The sequence below is a fragment of the Oreochromis niloticus genome, linkage group LG13 (genome assembly GCF_001858045.2).
Source record: "Oreochromis niloticus isolate F11D_XX linkage group LG13, O_niloticus_UMD_NMBU, whole genome shotgun sequence".
NCBI classification, from domain to species: domain Eukaryota; kingdom Metazoa; phylum Chordata; class Actinopteri; order Cichliformes; family Cichlidae; genus Oreochromis; species Oreochromis niloticus.
Window position 1 is genome coordinate 4,715,003 of NC_031978.2, and position 20,654 is coordinate 4,735,656.

Here is a 20,654-nt window from a genome sequence, read left to right on the forward strand (position 1 = left end):
TGACCAATTACCATACACTTATCTACACCAGTTATAGTGCACCTACGTCATATTAAGCAAGATGAGTAAGAGTACAAAAACGTAGCACAAAAAAGTAGAATGGTCCCCAGGTCCTGCAGTGTACACACAGGAAAAAAAAAAGAAGCAAAAAACAGGTACTACCTTGTACAATTACTAGAATTATGGATAAGTTACTGCAGTCCGAAAGAACCTGGTGTGGAGAACATTTTTTATCCTTAGCCCTCGAAGAACAGTAATGGAACATTATAGAATAAGGAAAGAGTAAGCAGGATGTATTCTACTTTTTTTACAGGAAGCTGAGAAACTGTGAGCTGTAAACCTGGGGCTTCATTTTGTTTCCAATTGTTCTTTCCCCCTCTTACATGTAAAGGGTCAGTTAATAGTAACACCTCGGGGGAGCAGAGCAGTGCAGGACAAGAAGAAAACAAAGATGATGCGAAGGAAAGCGAGCTAAAATGGGCACACTCATCATAGATTCCTCTTGAAGTGTCTTTCACAGAGGGTGGGTGGAGCTAGCCTGCAGTGATTTCACCTTCATACATGCTAACATCAATGGAGGACTGCTGTCTGACCCTACACGAGACCCTCTCTAGGGAGCATAAGGTTGGTGGGAGAGGAGCATGAGTGTATAGTAGGTGGGAAATTTGTTGTTACTGAAGCACTTTCATGTGTTGTTCTAAAAGTTGTGTTAATGCTCTACATTTTATTTGTATTTCTGAATACTGTGATTGTCTGTGCGTGCTTATGTGGTAATCAGAGCAACAGTAACAATGTCAGACTTCAAACACTGGTAACAATAACTGCTGTTTCACTGTGATGAGGAAGGCCTAAACATTCTCCAGAGAGCAGCCTGACTGGAACAATGAGCCTCTTATCGCCCTTAATTTTCTGAAAATTAGTCTGCTTCTGTGATGAGCTAATGTCCAAAACATCAGGTAGATTAAGGTAGTGAACACAAAAAAACATCATGCAAATTGTAGTACTTTCATTGTAACACATGGACTGTGTGATTCAGCAGTTAACTGGCTTTTCTCATCAAATTTGTCAACACCGAAAACATTCCTTTAGTAGCGATTCTGTGTGTGTGCATGTGTGTATTTTTTTTTTTAAAAATCCCTTCTTGCCCTTGTGAGCGGTCTTTATTCTTTCAAGATGGGGTCCTCTACCAGAGGCCTGGGAGCTTGAGGGTCTTGTGCAGTATTTTTGCTCTCCCTAGGACTGCGCTCTTCTAGACAGAGATCTCTGATGTTGTTCCTGCTGGAGCCACTCACCTAGCTTGGTTGTCGCTGCACCGAGTGCTCCAGTTACCACTGGGACGACTGTTACCTTCACCCTCCACATCTTCTTAAGCTCTTCTCTGAGTTCTTGGTATTTCTCCAGGTACGTTTCGGTACGTTTATCACTACAGCCGTCTTCCTCTGCTTGTCCACCACTACTATGTCCGGTTGGTTAGCCACCACCATTTTGTCCGTCTGCATCTGGAAGTCCCACAGGATCTTAGCTCGGTCATTCTCCATCACCCTTGGGGGCATCTCCCATTTTGACCTCGGGACTTCCAGGTTATACTCGGCACAGATGTTCCTGTACACTATGCCGGCCACTTGGTTATGGCGTTCCATGTATGCCTTGCCTGCTAGCATCTTGCACCCTGCTGTTATGTGCTGGATTGTCTCTGGGGCATCTTTACACAGCCTGCACCTGCGGTCTTGCCTGGTGTGATAGACCCCAGCCTCTATGGATCTTGTACTCAGAGCTTGTTCTTGTGCTGCCATGATTAGTGCCTCTGTGCTGTCTTTCAGTCCAGCTTTGTCCAGCCACTGGTAGGATTTCTGGATATCAGCCACCTCCTCTATCTGCCGGTGGTACATACCGTGCAGGGGCCTGGTCGTTCCATGATGGTTCCTCGTCTCCCTCCTCTTTCTTGGGTTTCTGCTGCCTGAGGTATTCACTGAGCACGCTGTCAGTTGGGGCCATCTTCGTGATGTATTCGTGGATGTTTCTTGTCTCATCCTGGACTGTGGTGCTGACACTCACCAGTTCCCGGCCCCCTTCCTTCCGCTTAGCGTACAGCCTCAGGGTGCTGGACTTGGGGTGAAACCCTCCATGCATGGTAAGGAGCTTTCTTGTCTTTATGTCAGTGGCTTCTATCTCCTCCTTTGGCCAGCCTATTACCCCAGCAGGGTACCTGATCACGGGCAGGGCGTAGGTGTTGATGGCCCGGATCTTGTTCTTACCGTTCAGCTGACTCCTCAGGACTTGCCTGACCCTCTGCAGGTACTTGGTGGTTGCAGCTTTCCTAGCGGCCTCTTCATGGTTCCCATTCGCTTGCGGGATCCCCAGGTACTTGTAACTGTCCTCTATGTCTGCAATGTTGCCTTCTGGTAGTTCAATCCCCTCAGTTCTAACTACCTTCCCTCTCTTTGTTACCATCCGCCTACACTTCTCCAGTCCGAATGACATTCCAATGTCATTGCTATATATCCTGGTAGTGTGTATCAGTGAATCGATGTCTCGTTCACTCTTGGCATACAGCTTGATGTCATCCATGTACAGGAGGTGGCTGACAACCGCTCCGTTCCGTAGTATCCGTAGCCAGTCTTGTTAATGATCTCACTGAGGGGGTTCAGGCCTATGCAGAACAGCAGTAGGGACAGAGCATCTCCTTGGTAGATCCCGCACTTGATGGTGACTTGTGCTATGGGCTTGGAGTTGGCCTCTAGTGTTGTACGCCACATCCCCATTGAGTTCCTGATGAAGGCTCTTAGGGTCCTGTTGATCTTGTACAATTCTAGGCATTCCAGTATCCAGCTGTGGGGCATTGAGTCATAGGCCTTCTTGTAATCAATCCAGGCTGTGCACAGGTTGGTCAGTCTGGTCTTGCAGTCTCGGCTGACTGTTCTGTCTATCAGTAGCTGGTGTTTTGCGCCTCTGGTATTCTTGCCAATCCCTTTCTGTGTCCCGCTCATGTATTGACCCATGTGCCTGTTCATCTTAGCCGATATGATGCCTGACAGGAGCTTCCATGTAGTACTGAGGCAGGTTATTGGTCGGTAGTTGGATGGGACCGGTCCCTTCTTGGGGCCCTTGGGGATCAGGACCGTCCGACCTTCGGTTAGCCATTCTGGGTGTCTCTCGTTAACTAGCAGCTGGTTCATTTGTGCTGCCAGACACTCGTGGAGTGCAGTCAGCTTCTTCAGCCAGTAGGCGTGAACCATGTCGGGGCCTGGTGCTGTCCAGCTCTTCATACTGGAGACCCTTTCTTGGATATCTGCCACTGTGATGGTTACTGGACCCTGTTCAGGGAGGTCGCTGTGGTCTGCCCTCAGATCCACTAGCCACTGAGCATTGCCGTTATGGGTTGCGTCCTTCTCCCATATGCTCTTCCAGTATTGCTCCGTCTGCAGCCTTGGTGGTGCTGTTCTGTTATTGTTCCCTTGCCACTGAGAGTACACCTTTGCTGGTTCTGTGGAGAACAGCTGGTTTATTAACAGCTGCCTTCTATCTATCTGGTGTACCTCCTCAAGCGGCTGGCCAAGGCTGTGTAATTAATCAGCCCCCTGAGTCAATATTTTGTAGAACCACCTTTTGCTGCAATTACAGCTGCCAGTCTTTTAGGGTATGTCTCTACCAGCTTTGCACATCTACAGACTGAAATCCTTGCCCATTCTTCTTTGCAAAACAGCTCCAGCTCAGTCAGATTAGATGGACAGCGTTTGTGAACAGCAGTTTTCAGATCTTGCCACAGATTCTCGATTGGATTTAGATCTGGACTTTGACTGGGCCATTCTAAAACATGGATATGTTTTGTTTTAAACCATTCCATTGTTGCCCTGGCTTTATGTTTAGGGTCGTTGTCCTGCTGGAAGGCGAACCTCCGCCCCAGTCTCAAGTCTTTTGCAGACTCCAAGAGGTTTTCTTCCAAGATTGTCCTGTATTTGGCTCCATCCATCTTCCCATCAACTCTGACCAGCTTCCCTGTCCCTGCTGAAGAGAAGCACCCCCAGAGCATGATGCTGCCACCACCATATTTGACAGTGGAGATGGTGTGTTCAGAGTGATGTGCAGTGTTAGTTTTCTGCCACACATAGCGTTTTGCATTTTGGCCAGAAAGTTCCATTTTGGTCTCATTTGACCAGAGCACCTTCTTCCACATGTTTGCTGTGTCCCCCACATGGCTTGTGGCAAACTGCAAACAGGACTTCTTATGGTTTTCTGTTAACAATGGCTTTCTTCTTGCCACTCTTCCATAAAGGCCAACTTTGTGCAGTGCACGACTAATAGTTGTCCTATGGACAGATTCCCCCACCTGAGCTGTAGATCTCTGCAGCTCGTCCAGAGTCACCATGGGCCTCTTGGCTGCATTTCTGATCAGCGCTCTCCTTGTTCGGCCTGTGAGTTTAGGTGGACGGCCTTGTCTTGGTAGGTTTACAGTTGTGCCATACTCCTTCCATTTCTGAATGATGGCTTGAACAGTGCTCCGTGGGAGTTCAAGGCTTGGGAAATCTTTTTGTAGCCTAAGCCTGCTTTAAATTTCTCAATAACTTTATCCCTGACCTGTGTGCTGTGTTCTTTGGACTTCATGGTGTTGTTGCTCCCAATATTGTCTTAGACAACCTCTGAGGCCGTCACAGAGCAGCTGTATTTGTACTGACATTAGATTACACACAGGTGCACTCTGTTTAGTCATTAGCACTCACCAGGCAATGTCTATGGGCAACTGACTGCACTCAGACCAAAGGGGGCTGAATAATTACGCACACCCCACTTTGCAGTTATTTATTTGTCAAAAATGTTTGGAATCATGTGTGATTTTCGTTCCACTTCTCAAGTGTACACACTTTGTATTGGTCTTTCACGTGGAATTCCAATAAAATTGATTCATGTTTGTGGCTGTAATGTGACAAAATGTGGGAAAGTTCAAGGGGGCCGAATACTTTTGCAAGCCACTGTATATATATTATTATTATTATTATTATTATTATTATTATTTATTATGTATGGACTGTTTGGCTAAGATTAATGGCAGGAAATGGATGGATGGGCTAATGACACACAAGGTAGAAATTTGCTTAACAATCCTTGGCTACTTTCTGGTCCTCATGTTTTCATAAAACACTTGTGCTACCTTTACTGTCTCTAGTTTTTTCTATAGTTAGCATAATTACTTTTTTTCTTTCATGCTTTATTCCTTCCCCTGTGTTAGACTCCAGTGACTGTTGCCACATTTTGCGAGATCTTTCAACCTTGAGAAAATGCTTTCTTGCAAAGTGGTCAATTTTCTGTCTGCTCTGCTTGTTTTCATCATCAAGGTACTCATGGCATTGAAGGCAACACTTCCTGCCAGGAGGAGCAGAAGCTTCCCACATCAGCCTCAGTTACATACAGTCTACTTCAACCAAAACTACCAGCAGAGCAGCAAAAGGCTGTAGGGGGAAGGAAAATACAAAGGGAGACTAAATATATATGCCTGAGCGGGAAAAGTATGAAAGGTTGAGGTGGAAGATGAGCTGGAGGGATAGAAGAGTGGGCTCATGCTGACAGTGCACAACCCTGCAAGCTTTGGTCAGGTCTCAAAGAAAGCACTGCTGTCTTTTCACTGATTTCCACAGCTGTTTGGTGGTCGACTGCAGCGACCTGGGGATATCGCATGTCACCCGTCTATAGTGCAACATGAGCTCAGACAGTGGAAAGTCAGGATGTCTCATTGAGGGGAACAATTGATCCAACAGTAAGTGTTGGAGGAAAACCAGGCAGGTCTAACCACATCAGGCCAACTTTAACATGCCATATGTCAAGAGTCTTTCTGAATAATTCATTATTCTCCACATACTAAAATTAAGGACATTTTAATATCTTGACTTAAAGAAAAAAAACATAAATTTTGAAAGTTTTGTCAGGTTACTTCTTTCCTGGACAGTTTCCTTTGCTCTCCATTGTTTTTGCTGTAGTATATAAGAGTGAACCAAAATCTCTTCCAAAACTACATCCTGATTTGAAACAGTAAAATAACATTTTTTATAGAAGATACTCATTTAATAAATAATATGACTTTTGTCATCAATCATCTGGTTGTTAAACTCTGTAACTTCCTTTTAAAAACTATAGCAGCTGTGTACAACCCAATCATCATATGAACTGATTTTTCTTGCTTCCCCAGTTCTTCCCCAGTTCATTCACTAAAATGGCAAAAGGTGTTGGGTTATGCATTACAAATGAACTCACTACAGCTTACTGTAAGTAATCAAGTATTTTCTTATTCTTCTGGCAAACATTACATGGTGCAGTAATTAGCACTGTCACCCGGGTCCTGGGTTATGAATGAGCCAAATGGGTGGAGTTTCCTACCACAGTTCAAAGACGTGCCAGTTAGGTTAACTGGTGAGTCTAAATTGACCTTAGGTGTCTGAATGGTTGTCTGACTCACTTCGTTTTCCTGCTGATGGATTGGCGACCTGTCCAGGATTGTGTAGGGAGCTGGAGTGTATCCCAAGTGTCACAGGGCAAGAGATGGGTAAGTTAGGTAAATGGTTTATCCAACTGGAGTTTTGAGCTTGGTTAGCAAGGGCACCAGTATCTAGTAAATCAAACACTGTATCTCTAATGTGTGTCCATCAGATTCAAAGAGATACTTGAAAGACAAGAAGCACCTGCAAACTAAACACTGCAGCTCCACAGGAAGGGGAAAGGAATTATGTTGGCTAAAGCTGGGACTCCAAGAGGAAATGAAGACGCTTGTTGCTGGTTATGTGATAAAGAATTGCTACAAATATCAACTTGACATGAAATTTGGTAAAGTCAACACATTTAAATTCGGATGGACTGCAGGATTCCTGGATACTGGACAACAAAGGAGCTGCTTTTTTAAAGCCAGCCTGTCTTGTCTAGGATCTTTTGCCATCAGAATCATGATTTGAATGCACTTTTTATTTTGTTGTTCAACCCTATAAGATACAATTTTACTTGGTCTCATTTTTTTATCTAACATTGCTGTGATCTTTTCCTGACTAAAGCGTATCTGTGTTGCCATCATAATGGGAAAACTTAAGTCTAGGACACTTGAGGTTTTTAGATCTCTTTAGAAGTCTTTAAACTACATATGGGATTCTTAAAACCTGCTTGAGTACGATTTTCTTGTGTTGCTATGTTAAGAATGATCTTAAGAAGTCCAACTATTAACAAAAGAACAACTTTTTTAAAAAATAAATTAAATAAATCCCAGATTTGTATTTTACTAAGTCAGTGGGTAAACTTTGAAATCCTGATTTACATGTGCTGAACTAAACGGTGTTGGATTGAGGAATAATGAAATAAGGCACAGTTTCTCCCTTAATTGCCACTGATTGATGCAGAACACAACCTACACAGACTCTGCTCACAGGATATCGTGAGCCCTACCTCTAGGTTTACAGTTTCAACATTAACTCGATGTAAGTTTTGCTCTGCCACGATTGAGCACAAGATCAGGGATTGAAGATTTAACCTTTGGGCTATGAAATGACTTAGAAACAAACTACTAAGCTACCCTGCTGCTCTGCTCATGGCAGCAGTCTGTTCTAATAGTGGCAACGAAGAAACATCAAGACATTTTTTTGATGATGCCGTTGATGCCATCACATTTTAGTGTTTATTCGGCTTTTGATTAAAATGCCACAGCCTGTTCTACAAAAAAGCTGATGGGGAGCTGCTGCAAGGCACATGTGAAGCACAGCTTGCTGCATCTGGATCTTTTTGAAACATCGTTCAGCTCACCTTGTAAAAGATCACAAAATGGTGTGAATGCTTTCTGTGGCAGTAACAAAGAAATTCATGTTTCAGAGACAGCTGTTAGTTTACAGCGGTGAGAATCAAATGAAAGCGGAGAAATAACCAGTGTGGGGCTTTGTATTTGTTATATTTGATCACGAAAAAGCAACATGGGCTGTTGGAGATGTGTGGACATAAATACTGTTGATAGCTGCAACTACTGCAGCTGTTCTTTATGTACAACCTGCCTTCTAAAAATTGCCAGCACAAAATATGGCTAAGGCAGCAGTTTTTTGTTTTTCTTATAGAGAAACTGTGTAAAACTTTAGTGGACAATATATTGGAAGGAAAAAAAACAAACAACAAATTAGAATTAGATGGAAATTACTACTCTACTCCCCTCCCTAAACAAAGAAATGAAAAATAAATCCATGGACAACACTGCAGAAGTTTACTAGAAATTTGCAGTGATGTATGCAGAAGGTTCAGGTCCTTAAATAACAAATGTCACTGGCAGTTTCTAAGATAACATTGCAAATATTGCCCATCACTCTTAGAATTTCTCAATCTTTTGAAAATAAAACATACTGTACTGCATATTGTCTATTACTGTGTAAGGATCTTACCAGACTGTCCAGGTGGAGGTATTCCAGATGGGATTCTGGGCAGGTACAGTAGCACTGTGAGAACACCTGCTCTGCTTCCCCAGCACGGCTCCATGGCTATGGGCTTCGGCACTGCCTACAAACAGAACACACAGACAGGGGAAAAAGGATCAACACATTAAGTATGCAACAAGTAGGCAGTGGTGTGATTTGTATGTACACAGTACTCCTATAGGTTAACAGAACAGCAAGCCAGTCAATTCGAAGGATGTAGGAGACATCCTCAACTCAAGCTGTGCTGCCCAGATCCCTGCTGCCAACATCCCCATGAGCAAAGCTCCCAGCTGGGGGAAGCAGGCTGACTGGCAGCCTGTGGAGCTGCACCTGCTGTGCAGCTGATTTAGATGGAGACAGTCTTATCAGGCTCTCCAGGTAAGTGCACAGAAACAGGCGTTAAAATATCAGCTGCACCGCCCCTCCTGCTAATGCCTGGTGTTTTTCTACAAGCCCTAAACACAGACACAGATTTATATAAAAAACAACAACTTTGTTTCCTCTGTTTCACTCCATTGATCCATCCATCAATCAAGCAAGCATTCCATAATCATCAGTTAGTTCTGCATTGAAACATATGTTGCGATTGATTCTGAATTCCTGAACACAAACCTTTACCTTATTTAACCACATTTAAATATTGTAAAAAAAATGAAAGTCATAAAGTTTAAAAAAAATATAAGAAAATCACATCATCCCTGTGCAGTCCCACTATGACTCCACTATATGTGGTTTTCCTTACTGTCTGTCTAATAGAGTTGTGTTTCCTTTTATCTGAATAAACAACAAGGATAAGAGTCACTGATACGTATTGATGTGGTTTGACCCGTCTGCTGCACTGTACCACTGAGGTCACAGGGATGGACTCTGTTTAGTAATGCAGTTTATGGGGAAGTGGCATGCACACATACTGTATGCATAAATACATAATCTTTCTTACTGCAACTTTCTCTTTCAATTTATAGCCTCGTTTTGCCTTTCTCTCTGCTTTTCCTGATTCATCCTCTTTTCTGTGTGGAAATCAGGAAACAAGAACATTAAGAGAATCTGCAAATCCAGTCTAGTTTTTGTGTTTTAATATACATTGTTCTGTGTTGTTACTTTTAAAGAAAATCGTTTTTCTAACATTATGCTGTCAACCCCTTCTACAGGACACATGGCTGCATTAATTTCTTAAGTGGCCACGTCTTTAGTTCCACCACTGTACAGCTTCATCACGAGAGTTTATCCTTTAGTTAATTAAAAAAAATGCCTCAGTTTTTGACAGCAGCTCATCAAATATGAATCGTTAGCAGAATAACTTTTTAATGATAGGAATTCTATGATACTGTTACTCATAAAACCAATTGTTAAAGAAATGACTTCTCTTGTGTTCATGATGAACCTTGCTGCATTTCTACTGAGTATTACTGTCCTGTTTGAGGTGCTTTGTGTCTTACTGTCACTGAAACACAGCAGTTTGATAAAACAAATGAAGACAGTATATGTTTGATTTTAAGTCCTTGTATGAGATGAGAAGACACAGGATGGATGGCGGATCATATCTATGATATACAGTACTATGCAAAAGTACTGAGTCACCTCTCATTACTTTATATTTCGCTTGGAAAATGGTAAATATGCACATCAATTAATTAAAACACAACGGAAACTTAGTATTCATTAAGAAGGTAGGTGACAGCTAATCTGCAGTTAATCATCACCAAGTTGGAGCAGCTCTATAAAAGCTTAATCTTTTGCAAGTTTGCTGGTCTGGAGCATTGAGGTGTGTGTTAACACAATGCCATAATCTACCCGAGAGAGTTCAGACCCTAATCAGCGAAACTGCAAAAAAACCCCAAGAGTTACATCTCAGACTCTACAGGCCTCCATTAGCATATTAAAGGTTAAAGTTGATGACAGTACAATTAGAAAAAAGAAGAAATACAGATTGTTTGAAAGGGTTACCAGGAGAAAGACGTCTTGTTTGGCATTCGCAAAATCTCCCAGTTATTAAGCGGGCCGTGAACTCGTCTCCACACCAAAGTATTCTAGAGTCAAATGTGTTGCCCGAGCACAAGAAACAAATCTAGAACAGAATTGCTGAAAAAAAAAGAAAAGAAACACAGTGACCTCAACCTACTCTAAATGTTATGGTGGGACATTAATCGATAGCCGCAAATCTCAATGAACTGAAGCACCCTCGTAAAGAAGAGTATGCCAAAATTCCTCCACGATGACACGAGGGGTTGATAAAGTCATACAGAAAATGACTTTTCACATTTTTGTTGCTAAAATTGGTTCTACAAATCATATGATGTATTTAGTGTTTCACAGGACTGCATAGAGACCTCTGCAAACTTTTCTTTTATTTCCAATGTCTGCACGTTGCATTGGCTCTGTTTAGTGTTTTGCATAGCTTGGTTATAGCACAGTGAAATTTTGCAGAGTGACATGACTTTTTTAGAAAAAACAAACACATGGAAGAACATTAAATATTAAACACACAAACGCTGAATGCACAATTGCACATTGGTATAACACTGTGGTTAAAATGGGCAGCTCAAAGCACAACTCTGTCAAACTGAATAAATTCAAAACAGGCCGCTGTGAGAAAACAACATCTGTGCGTACAAAAGTAAATAAAGGTAGCTCTCCAAATATGGGATTACTACGGGTGACCTTATATTCTAATAACTTAAAATTCAGTGAGACTGATTTCAACTCTCCAACACTGAGTACAATGTCATTTAGTATGTTAAACACTGTAAATATAAGTAGTGGGCAGCACAGTAGGGTTTCATCAAAAAAGTGATTAAATTAACAGAGCACTTGGACCAGCTTGGTACAGGACACACACACACACACACACACACACACACACACACACACACAAACATCCCCTGCAGTGCTAATAGGTTTAAGTGCTGGAGTGTACACCGTAATTAGAAGCTGGAAGCTCCTCTGTTTGTTTAGTGTTTTCAGAGTGTCAGGAAATGATGAATACTCTGCTAACTAGAAAGACACATGCACACACTTAACTGAGTTTGTAACTACCACTTCCTATTAGCAAACACTCTTTGTCCTGATTGAGATAATACACAGACAAACAAATGAGTCATTGTTCTGCTGAGGATTGTTAAGTGAGAGGATGAGGAAGGCAATATGGGAAAAAAAGGAATGGCATCAAATAAACAACAGGTGCTTGTTAGACCTGAAAATTACACTTGCATACTTCACTTATCAACATATATCAAACTGCTCACTTTTATTTATTTCCTTCAATGTGGTTTATACTTTTACCTGAGAGCATGGTTTCCAAAGCAACCGCAGCCCTTCTGACTGTGTGTGTGTGTGTGTGTCTGCGTCTTTGTGTTGTTTGTATAGTTATGGCCCACTAGTTTCTTTAATCTGAGATGCATAGACTGCAACCCACAAAGAATGAGAACACACACTCGCAATCATGTTCGCATTACATCTTGTTTACGAGACACTATTTCCCCCAGGAAATTACTAGTTACTATTGTATGGGGGTCATTAAAATTCAAACGTAAGGAAACAGTAAAAATATCTGCAGAGTCACGTAAAGGTCACGAGTGCATGTGTTAGGAGCACCTAGTATAAAACATAAGAGGTAAGAAACAAGTTTTTTCTTAAGAAAATGTTGTATTTTCTGCCTTAACTATGGCTTAAAATCCTTTGGGAACTTGACCCAATATGCACTAAAGTATCATAAAGAGGCCAAAATGTGAAACACAAAAGCTTTTATTGCAGATTTTCATCTGTAATCGCCACAAGACTGCCACTTTCTGGCATGATCTGATGAAGAAAACACGGTGGAAACAGTGTGTTGTTGACTTGGCCAGAAATGAAAGTGGTAAACAGAAATTTGGTGGTCATGCCACAGCAGCTGCAGTGGGGTTGAGGTCTTGACTTTGACTGGTTGTTGTAAAACCTTGATTCGTTCTTTGGCTGCAGTTCTTGGAATCCTCATCCTGTTGTGTCCCATTTTGGGGAATACGTTTGCTGTTGGACAGATGGCCTCACTCTTGATTCTAGAGTCCTTTATTAAAATGTCTTCTATATTCTCAAAAAACAATTTCTTGGCATTAAGCCAGTGATATTGGCAAATTTAGATATATATTTTTTTTTTCACTGTGGTGTTTCTTTTTTTTTTCTCTTTCTTTTCATTTTTGTATATCAGCTTTAATGTCCAAACTTTTTTTTTTTTTTACTCAGCCACAGCGAGCATCTCCCGGGAAATGATATTCAGCATCCTGTTATTTCATCACTCCAGTGGAAAGACTTTGGAAAGCTGTGGCCTCCTCACATGCACTATTTTACAGTTTCTTGAGTCTGGCTTTTTCTGACTTTTCTTGTTTTAGAGGTGCAGTCTTCTCTCTTACATCACTGTCACCGTTGTCTCTGTTTTACCTGCAGGTAAACGTGTCTCATTATAGAGAAATTGGAAGTGGGATAGTATGCAGATTGTCTGTATTTAGCTTGCAGAAGCTTGTTGGCTTAGATTGATGTCCATTCACCAACACAGATACGATAATGGGAACAAAATAGGTTGGTGCATATGTTTTATGAATGGTAATTTTGGATACGCACTTGTTTTTTGCTCAGGGTAAGAACATTTCTATGCAAATCTTACTCAGTGAAACCCCTTGTTCCAGAAAACTTGTTAGCATAGTAGTTTGTGCTACCGTGTTCTTTTTTACCCGGAAAGCCTTCCAAACAAGCCATACTTGTTCAGTCTTTCTAATTGTTCTGTGATGAACTTTAAAATTTAAATTGCTAACTGAGGCCTGTATACTCTGAGATGTAGCAAGGTAGGTCTGACCATGGGGAGAAGCTGCTCCAGCATCCACTCCTGGAAGGACTGTGGCATTGTGTTAACACACACCTGAATGCTCCAGACCAGCAAATTGCTAAAACCTTCTGCTGATGATCAGATATGATGATCAATGGAAGCAGTAGTGGAGGACTAGTGATAGAGCCTGGTTCTGCTGGAGGTTTCTTCCTGTTAAAAGGGAGTTTTTCCCTCTCACTGTCGCCAAAGTGCTTGCTCATAGGGGGTCATATGATTGTTGGGTTTTTCTCTGTATGTTTTATTGTAGGCTCTATTTTATGATATAAAGCGCCTTGAGGCGACTGTTGTTGCGATTTGGCGCTGTATAAATAAAATTGAATTGAATTAAGCATGTACGTAGTTTTTTTTTAACAGGACTGGACAGAGTCCTGTGGAAGACATGGGGTTTTCATAAATGTATTAACATGTGTCAAACTACACTTTAAAACAACTTGCTAGTTATCTTGGAGAGTCGTTGAGTTTGTTTTGCTGTCTAAGGAGGCAGAATACATCCTACAGTCAAGCATACATTTCCTGCTTCTTTGTTTTAGCATACAGTTGCAGAGTTTATGACCACACCCCTCCCTGCCACGAAACCAGGAAGGGCAACATAAGGTGATTCAAAGATTAACCAATAGATCACACTTAAGACATCTTTAACCTCCTAAGACCCGAACTCTTCCACAGCATGCAATTTTAATTTCTCTTTGATATTTGGTCACATTGGGGCCTGATGAATGTAAAAACAAAGAATTACCAGATTTTTTTTTTTTTTACCTTATTTTTGATTTTAAGAAAAATAAGAGCCACATATGAGGATATTCATTTAAAATTTTGATAGAACAGTAGCAGTATAATGTCCCCGTAAGTGGGTATCAGGTCCTTGTAAAGCAAAATTAAGTATTTTGGTCTAAATAACCCAAAATGTGATGTCCACATATGTGGACAGCAGGTCCTAGGAGGTTAAAGTATTTACTGAGTGAGTAACTTTTACTGGGAATAAAAGACACCCATCTTTAAACTTAATTAAGAGATCTCAATACATCTGTGACAAAACACCACAGACTTTTGCACAAATGTAGACTGTCCTATAGTGCCTTGAACCATGATAAAGTATGAAAAGCTTGTCTACTAAGAAACAGTTACAGCAATGCAAATACTGGCCAATATCTGCAAACACGCGCGCGCACACACACACACACACACACACACACACACACACACACTCACTCTGTTTAAATGGATTTTTGTGTGAACAGTGCAATTAGCAGTTCAGCCCAAAAAACATAACAGGCTGGACTATTTTGTCTTACTGTCTAATAGCAGTCTTATCAGCCCTGCAAAATGACAAATCTAATAGTAGTATCACGTACAGTACGTGCGTCTTTCTACAGTATATTGAGGTGATGCTAGTGTGTGTGTGTGTGTGTGTGTGTGTGTGTGTGTGTGTGTGTGTGTGTGTGTGTGTGTGTGTGTGTGTGTGTGTGTGTGTAAATGATATAGCATAACCAGTGTGATATGACAACTGTAGGAACTTTCTCTGGCTCCTTTCGCAAAGTAATCAAGGTAAGTAAGAGGGAGCGAGGAGTGGGAGGGTGACTGTGCTGGGGGAAGAAACATGAACCAAAGAAAAAAAGGGCTGAGTACAGAAAATAGTAAGGTTAGAAAGGAGAGTCAGGTGGGTGGAGTCCAGGTAGCAATTTAAGTGTAGAGTAAAATCGTGCTGAGTTGTGTGTGTAGTATAAAAGCTTTCTCAGCTGATAGTGACCGAGTAGAGATGAAGGTTCTGACCTGGCAGAGAGAGAGAGACAACAAACTCTCAGTGTCTCTTACTCTCATTTTATTTATATTTTAAATATTAAATGTCACTGAAGCCCAGACAACAGATTTTGCTGACTGTGTGCAATGTTGAAATTGGCTACTTGGCAATACTGAGCTATTTCGCTCCCTCATTCTATAAAGAATTACTGGAAATAATCCAGAAAGATTGTTTTTAAGCATGCAGCTCTTGGAGCTTTGGCCCCATCTTTGGGAATGCCAAAGCTGTCTTGATGTATTTATTCATTTGTTCCATGCATATTATTAATACAATGTAATTTTTCAGACACAAGATGATTTTCAGCAATAAAGGATAAAGATTTTGTGTTGTCTTTAGCTCAATCTTATAAAGCTGTCTGCACACACTGTTCACTTGCTTACTTCTACTCATGTTTGACAGACAGAACTGTCTCATATCAGATTTTCTTTCACCCTACAGATAACTATACTAATTTTGTTTTTTTACTTTGTCATTCACTGAATGGCTTTTACCAGTTCCATAGGTACTCTCCTCTACCTTCCAATCAAATCATTAGGATTTTATGATTCATCAACACCGTTTATGCAGGAGAGACGTAGTGGTCATGTGAAGAAGTGCACATGAACTTTGCAGGCCTACTTGTGGTTCTTAGGTTTAAAAGTAGAATGGGAGGCAGAGCCTTCAGCTTTCAGCCCCTCGTCTGTGGAGACAGACGAAGAGACAGACACCCTCTCTACTTTTAAGATGATTTTTTGATAAGGTTATAGTCAGGCCTGGATCATGTGACCCTTAAGCTTCCCTTAGTTCTTCTTGATCTTTTTTTCCACTTTCTATGTGTTTATCCACCACTCTGCATTTGCATTCACCCCCTACTGGATGGCACAGCAGATGGCTGCTCCCTGAGCCTGGGTCTGCTGGAGGTTTCTTTCTGATAAAAGACAGTTTTTTTCCAGCTGTTGTCAAGTGCTCGCTCATAGGGGTCGTCTGACTGTTGGGGGTTTCTCTGTATTATTGTATGATTGGGTCTTTACTTTAAAATTTAAAGTGCCTTGAGATGAGTGTTGTGATGTGGTGCTTTATAAATAAAATTCGATTCAACTGAACCAAGCAAAAAATAAACAGGATGAAAAAACGAAAGCAAAAAACAACTCTAAATAGTTAGTGACCAGTCCATAATATCGATCTCAAACTTGTATTTTTAACATTTTCACACATGGGTTTTTATGAATCTCTTTGGTAAAGGGTTGATGGTTCAATTCCAGCTGGAGACACATGGAGCATTAAAAAGAAAAGCTGGCTGGAGGTGAGTTGCAAAGTGGCTTGAGGGGAAGTAACAAATGCACAGACGCTAAGGCAGTTTAACCAGCTCCGTCTATGCAGTTTCACAACTGCTTACTCAATTCAGGCTCATAGGAGGAGCTTAATTAGCATATTTTCTACATGCGATTTACCAAGATGGCATCCAAATCCAAAGGATGTGCGCTAAGCTTGGTAACGTGGTATGCCTGAACAATATGCTCAACTGTGCAAATAAAATCAATTCACAGCACTTTAAACCATTTCTGTTCTGTTAAATATTTAACAGTAGTTTTAGTGGATCAGCAGAAATGCATTTTGTCCTACAGTCATTCATCAATAGCAAACTAAAACCCCTGTAAACACAAACTGTAACTTTACTTTCTCCAAATTAACAGGATGAGGAATATTTTGTCTTGGTAATTAAAAGAAGAACCTCTAAAGGAAACATTTTTATAACTGAATCTAATCTAATACTCAGTGCCATACATTGTTGCTTTCTAATCACACCTTCCTGTGAGAACAGATGGAGTCAGATTTGGCCATGTAGTGTTGTAGCGCTGATGACCCCAGCTAACGTCACTGCAGAGCAGTAGCACCATAATTGCAGCAAATAGTACACAGTGTGTTTATCTGCGTTATCTGTGTGCGTAAGTAAAGTGTGAATATTTTTTTGTGTTCCTGTAATTTTTTTTTCATCATTTAGTCCTTTTTGGCTCAACGTGTTTTTTGTGTGTGTGTTTCCCCCTGTACAGAAAAAAGAAAACGCTGGTTACATCAGATCACGAAACTGGTTCTGGCTGGAAAACTGCCTTCAACTTTTTTCCCCTTGCACCCTATAAAGCGAAAAGAAAAAGAAACATTCAGACAAGGTCACTTTACACTGCACTTTCTTTCGAGTCCATTTCTTCTGTCTCTTTTGAGTCCTTTCTTCCTGCATTTATCAAAAATAAGAGCAGAGAAAAAGAGGAAATTTCTAAGATGTTTCAGGAAAAGCGAGGTCATTCAAAAGGTGTCAGTCTCGCCTCTTTCCTCCTTTTATCTCCTCCCTTCACTGCATCCTTTCTCAGCTCTCCGGTTTGGTCCTCATTCAAATCTCCCTGCTTTTTGTCTCTTGTACTTGTTTCAAATAAACATTTTTTGCAAAAGTCCAATACCCCCACCCCCATTTTGTTCCCTGAATGAACAATAGTCAATTGAACAGTGTTTGTAGGTGTGGGTTAGTGTGGTAGGACGTTGATAGATAATTTGTCTGTGGCCAGAGAAAATAGAGCCAAAGATTATCTGAATAACTGCATTTTGTCATCTTTACTCTGAGGCTGTGCTCAACCCCGGGTATAGCAGAGTGAAACCACAGCTGTGGTAAATTGCAAATTCCTAATCCAGACATCCAAATAAGCACGTAAGTAACCAGTGGACAGCAAGCATGGCATGAAAATGCAATCTACTCTGAGGAGAAGAGAAGCAGCTACAGGCTGTTGTTTTAAACCAGCAGTAGCTACTGACAGAAAGCTGGCCAAATGTAGTACATACAGTATTAATATATAATTCCATCTCAGGTTGTAGTGCCTTTGCTGTGTTTTCAATTAAAAATTTGATTTAAATGATCCACCAATCAGCATTCTGCTTTTTTTTCTTTTGTTAACATTTTGTACATGCTGTGATTCCTTGGGAGTCAGTTGCTCGCTTCTGCTCTTCAAAATAACACATCTGTGTGTGACACAGATTCTAGCAAGACAGGTCTTTCACACCCAACTTGTCACATATGGATGCTGTAAATGACACCACTGGTGTCACATTTATCCACACAGGCACATTTGTGGATAGCAGCAGTTTTAGTGCCTTAACTTAATCAGTGACTAAAAGCCAAAGGAAGGAGTTATTAACAGTTGTTAACATACTAACAGTCAAAACCAGGTCAACCGTGACCTGCCAGTCCCCTGCCAACAAACTGAGGACTTACTCCACAACTATCCTCCAACCTTAAATCTCCTAATGTGGATTTTGTTGTCCTTTAAAGGCAAACTAAAGGTGTCCCATTTTACTGCAGCTGGTGGACAAAGAACAACTGTGAGATGAACACAGGCAACATCTGGAATATTGGAAGTATTTAATATCAACACACCGACATCCCAACTTTTTTTTTTTGGAATATAGTTGTGTAAACACACACCCACACACACATGCACACACACACAGTATAAAGACATTACAGTCCTTTTAAACTGTCCTAATTTCAGGCTAATTAAATTAAAAAAGGAAGATAATATTCTCCTTACTTAAAACTTCAAACCACTTCCCAGCAATTTTCTCATGTCTATCAACAACATTTACACCATTACCACCATTCAGGGACCCTCCTGTTTTCCTTCCCAGGTGACTGGGTTCTGCTATGGCTCTTTGCACTCAGGTTAAGGTGGCAAACCCCTGAAAAATAGCTACAGGAGATGGTTTTGTCAAGTTACCAGTCGGCTTTGACAAAAATGGAGGGATCAAGTGTGTTATCATTCTAGCAATAATAATTTTTATATTTTTGAATTTGTATTATGCACTTTTATTTACTGCGTAGTACAAAAATATGTTTACTTTTTAGTTTTTTAAAATTTATCTCGTTTGAGCAAACAAAGGACAACCTAAGTCGGGAGTATATGTCGTCTCCTAATTTCATGTCACATCTGAGTAGTCGGATGAATCCAGTACACAGTAAGTCAGTAAATTTCAACATCATGGACTGCAGCTTGTGACAGTAGTCGAGGTTCTGCTCTGTAGCACAACAGTGACCTAGCCAGCAAGCCAACCAGCACGGAAACAAAATTAGAAAACTGATCACAGACAGGGTCGCTCTCAAAGACCGCTAAAATTCTTAGAGTTCAGTAAAGTTCTGAGGACTTGTGTCAGGTATATTTAAATGATTCTAAAATCGCTTGTCTTCTTTTGTGCTTTTACACTGTCTCTACACTATAAGGTCAGTAAAAATGTGCATTCAATATTCAGCAGGAAAATACCTGACCTGAAGGGTCTATGTTTGACATTTCTTAAAATAACAGATGTTTGAAGACTGAACATGGGGCCTCAGGTTTAGCGGAGACTTGCAGCAAAGTGATAACTTAAATCCTAATTTTCAGAGTACAATTTAATAAAGTGGCTACAGTTCAGGGGACAAACACATACAGAAATATGCATATTGACAATGAGATGACCTGCATGTGAACTTGCCTAGGTTCTCCCCCTCCAAATTCCCTCATTTCCTCTGCTTCACATCATTTCCTTGGTTCCACCATCCTCTCATAGTCAATCTTTACTGTCAGGCTCATCTTAGCCATGACTTCCATCACTCTCCGTCTTTTGTCTGTCACTGTGTCCCTCCATTTCCCATCTCATTTTCTTTACCCCTTTCTGTATCTCATCAAACTCTCTGAAACTGACACTGTCAAGACATTGCAGAACAAATACCGGATAAAGTCCAACAGTCCTGAACATCCCAGCAATCGAGTGACTTTACTGGTCAGAAGAGATCTACATGTCAAGATCAAAGATCAATGACTAACAATTATCAAATAAATCCTAAATCAAATGCTTTCTAACAAGTGAGGAAAATATATAGGCATTAAAACTCGAATATCATGTACATCTCTGGAAAAGGATGCTTCTCTTATCTTTGTTCAGATCAACAAGAGCCTCAGGGACCATCTCAATGCACAGCAGGATCTTTGCTACGCTGATTGTCTGGTTGTTACACTTCTCACACTCGAATGTTCAAAGCTACTGCGGTGTGTGTTTTTGCACGTGTGCGAAGAGGCACTGATATGTAGAGGGGTGTCTGGCAAATTTTTATCAAATGTGAAACTGCCTTTGAATCTTAATCGGATTCCTTTATCTTGAACTCCTTATCAAATCTACTTGGGTTTAGCTTTTTGTACACTGGCAAGTAATAAAAGTAATAAAAGATTCAGTTGAGATAAATTCACCTCATGTTGGCTGAGAAGGCTGAAGCACAATATTTGGAATGGAAATGATATAAAATGTTTAATACTACCTTTCGGATCATGTCTTTTCCACTTTTCTCTTTTTTGTTTGGTTGTTTATTTAGATAATAAATATTTTAGGCAGTTTTATTATTTTACAGACTTATCCCAACTTTAGGGGGTGTTGGAGACTATCCTGGCTGACACTGGGTAAGAGCCAGGGAATACCATGTGTAGGTTACGATGCCAGTCCATCCACAAAGCCAGCAGACACTCGTTCACACTTAGATCTGTCATCCACTTTGACGTTTGGGACTAGTGTATTCATGCTAGCAGTA

General features: G+C 40.9%; 1 protein-coding gene across 4 annotated transcripts in view; it reads right to left on the minus strand.

Annotated features, from left to right (window-relative positions):
* atrnl1a (attractin-like 1a) overlaps positions 1–20,654 on the minus strand; it is a 338,833-nt gene that overhangs the window by 15,591 nt on the left and 302,588 nt on the right. For all 4 annotated transcript variants that reach the window (XM_025897448.1, XM_025897447.1, XM_005473721.4 and 1 more), the window contains one exon: positions 8,391–8,505. In XM_025897448.1, the coding sequence (XP_025753233.1) occupies positions 8,391–8,505 (115 nt within the window). The remainder of the gene's footprint in view (positions 1–8,390; positions 8,506–20,654) is intronic.